Genomic DNA, 2,273 nt, shown 5'->3' with positions numbered 1-2,273 from the left:
CACGGCCTGTTCAGGGCAGCAGCACTTGTGTTAGAACAGTAACTTAGGGACTGCTCCAGCCTGCTGCGTTGGTTTTCCCCATTGATTTCATCACGGTGTTGCTCAAGTGACTGGGAAGAATTTCTAGGACAAAGTCCCGTTCTGCTTTGGCTACTTCCCTTTTATTCCTGGTGTGACCAGATCGGCATTGACCTGCCCCAGTGGTGACTGGCACAGAGAACGGTAGGTGGGGTAACCCAGATGCTGCATCCCAGCAAGAGCCGCCGCGTTTGCCAGCCCGGTGCTCACTGTCCCCCGGCCCGCCTCGTGCAGCCCTTGGGCTGCTGCTTCCCGTGCCCCTCTTCCTGTCATGTCCCAGCCCAGTCACCCCCTGGCTGTTGGGCTGTAGCTCCCACACCCTGACTTCAACACCCTTTTTCTGCTTTCTGAGCTTTTCCCACGCTCCCAGGATTTTAAACTGCTCGGGCACAGTCCCGCCCCAAAGAGCTGCAGCGCACGAAGCCGCCCGGCCATGGGCTGTCGCCTGTTTCACTGCATCTTCCAGAGTGGGCAGAGGATTTTTTACCCTGGGGAAAACCTGTGGCTTCAGCTACTGTGAAAACACCAACCCGGCGAGGGGAATGCTGCGTTCCTGGCTGCCGTGCTGTTCCAAGGGGAAAGCTGCTGCTACACCGACTCGCAGCCCAGAGGGCTGCCTCCTGCCACTCATCCGAAGGGAGTTAACAGCAGGATGGTTGGGTGTCGCAAGGTCAGGCAATCTCCATCACGTGGAAGATGTTCCTGCTAGAGACTGCTTTCCCCTGCAACAGGACGCTGCTGCTACTCCCTTTGCTCGCAGCGCAGACACAGACACACTTCACATCACTGTGCGACAAGGTGGTTTTATTTTGGCTCGGCAGGATGGGCACTAGCGCACTCCCACCACTCCCAAGTGAAACCAGAGTGAAAATGGAGCACTTGGAGCTGACGGCCTCCTTATGTTTCTCCTTCAATTTAGTTCTAGCAATGTCTGCCAGCCCCTGGCACAGGGCAAAGCTCCTTCTCTTGCCGCGCGTAACTCTGGCACACAGAACGTCCCAAGTTTTGCAGGGAGAACAGGCGACGTGGCTCCTGCGCGGCTGGGCTGGGGCAGCGCACTGTCCCTCTCCTTCCCTCCCCCTTTACCTCGCCCTACTCTCGCCGCTGTGCTGGCAGGTACGTGTCTGAGCAGAGGCTGGAACTGAACACAGCCAGAACGTCACTCGCAGTGAAGCACAGGAGGGTGCTTCCTCCGTACTCCGACTTGCAAAGCAACACAGTCCAGCAGGAGAGTTGGGAACGCGACGAGGTGCCTCCCTAGAAGCATCAGTAAGTACATGCGGGGCTGCAGACGTGTTTTTACTAGTTCAGGAGAAGAGGAGTAGCTCCCAGCAGGCACTGCTGCCAAGCCCTGGCTCTCCAGGCAAGAGCCAGGGAAGCTCCGCTGGGCGCAGACTCTCCGGGAGCACCATCTCCACTGCCCGATGCGGTGCTGGTCACAGCCCGGAGGAAAGGTCTTGGCGCTTAAACCCCAAAGCTGCAAGAGAAGGGTACGCCATTGACCGCGCACTGAAAGGACCCCCCTGCCAGCCCCCAGCAGCATTCCCCAGCCTCTGCGAGCGAACGGCCTGGTCAGCCTCACGCCACAACAAGCCTGAAGGGGCGAAGGCATGAAAAGCAAGAACAGCTCGGGCTGTCACGGCATTGAACGCCGCGTGGCTCCCCGTGATCCTGGCTGACAGCGTCACTAAAAGCGATTTGGGATCATTTAGGTCACTTGGTACTTCTCAGGGTGACGCTACAAGCGATCCTGAAGACATTCCTACCTGCCCAAGGTTCCCCCTGCCTGGGTGTAGTACTTGTTGTAATCCAGGCGCAGCAGCAGTTGAGCCAAGTCCGAGTTTATCTGGTGGTTGCGAACACTGGAGAGAATCTTGAAGAGGAGCGATGACTGACGGCTGAACCCCTGCCAAGTAGAGGAAGTCAGCGTGGGCACTCGAGCACAGCGCAGGCCTTACACCTCCTGCCGAAACAACCCCTCACGGCCCGAGGAAGCGCTGCAAAAGCCACCGCGGCTGTGTCTGGGACAAGCTGAGCTGTCGGCCCCCAGAATCGCTAGGTGCGGGGGCTCCCAGGGGAGGGGCAGGGACACAGGCTGACAGCCACCTCCCTTCCAGCCCAGCGGGGCAGTTCCCGTGCAACCGCGTTCCTCCCCGCTGCGCACGCGGGCTCCTCGGCGGGAGCAGCTGATGGAT

The 2,273-nt window shown here is 59.3% G+C and overlaps 1 protein-coding gene across 1 annotated transcript in view; it reads left to right on the top strand.

Annotated features, from left to right (window-relative positions):
* Window positions 1–207, top strand: part of TP53BP1 (tumor protein p53 binding protein 1) — a gene marked incomplete at its 5' end in the record, with an annotated part of 25,242 nt that extends 25,035 nt beyond the window's left edge. Inside the window, one exon of the mRNA XM_010159841.1 lies at window positions 181–207. Within this exon, the coding sequence (XP_010158143.1) occupies window positions 181–207 (27 nt within the window). The remainder of the gene's footprint in view (window positions 1–180) is intronic.
* Window positions 208–2,273: the final 2,066 nt, after the last annotated feature.

Source organism: Eurypyga helias, unplaced genomic scaffold (assembly GCF_000690775.1).
Source record: "Eurypyga helias isolate BGI_N326 unplaced genomic scaffold, ASM69077v1 scaffold32609, whole genome shotgun sequence".
Lineage (NCBI taxonomy): Eukaryota > Metazoa > Chordata > Aves > Eurypygiformes > Eurypygidae > Eurypyga > Eurypyga helias.
This window is presented reverse-complemented; position numbering and strand designations above follow the sequence as displayed.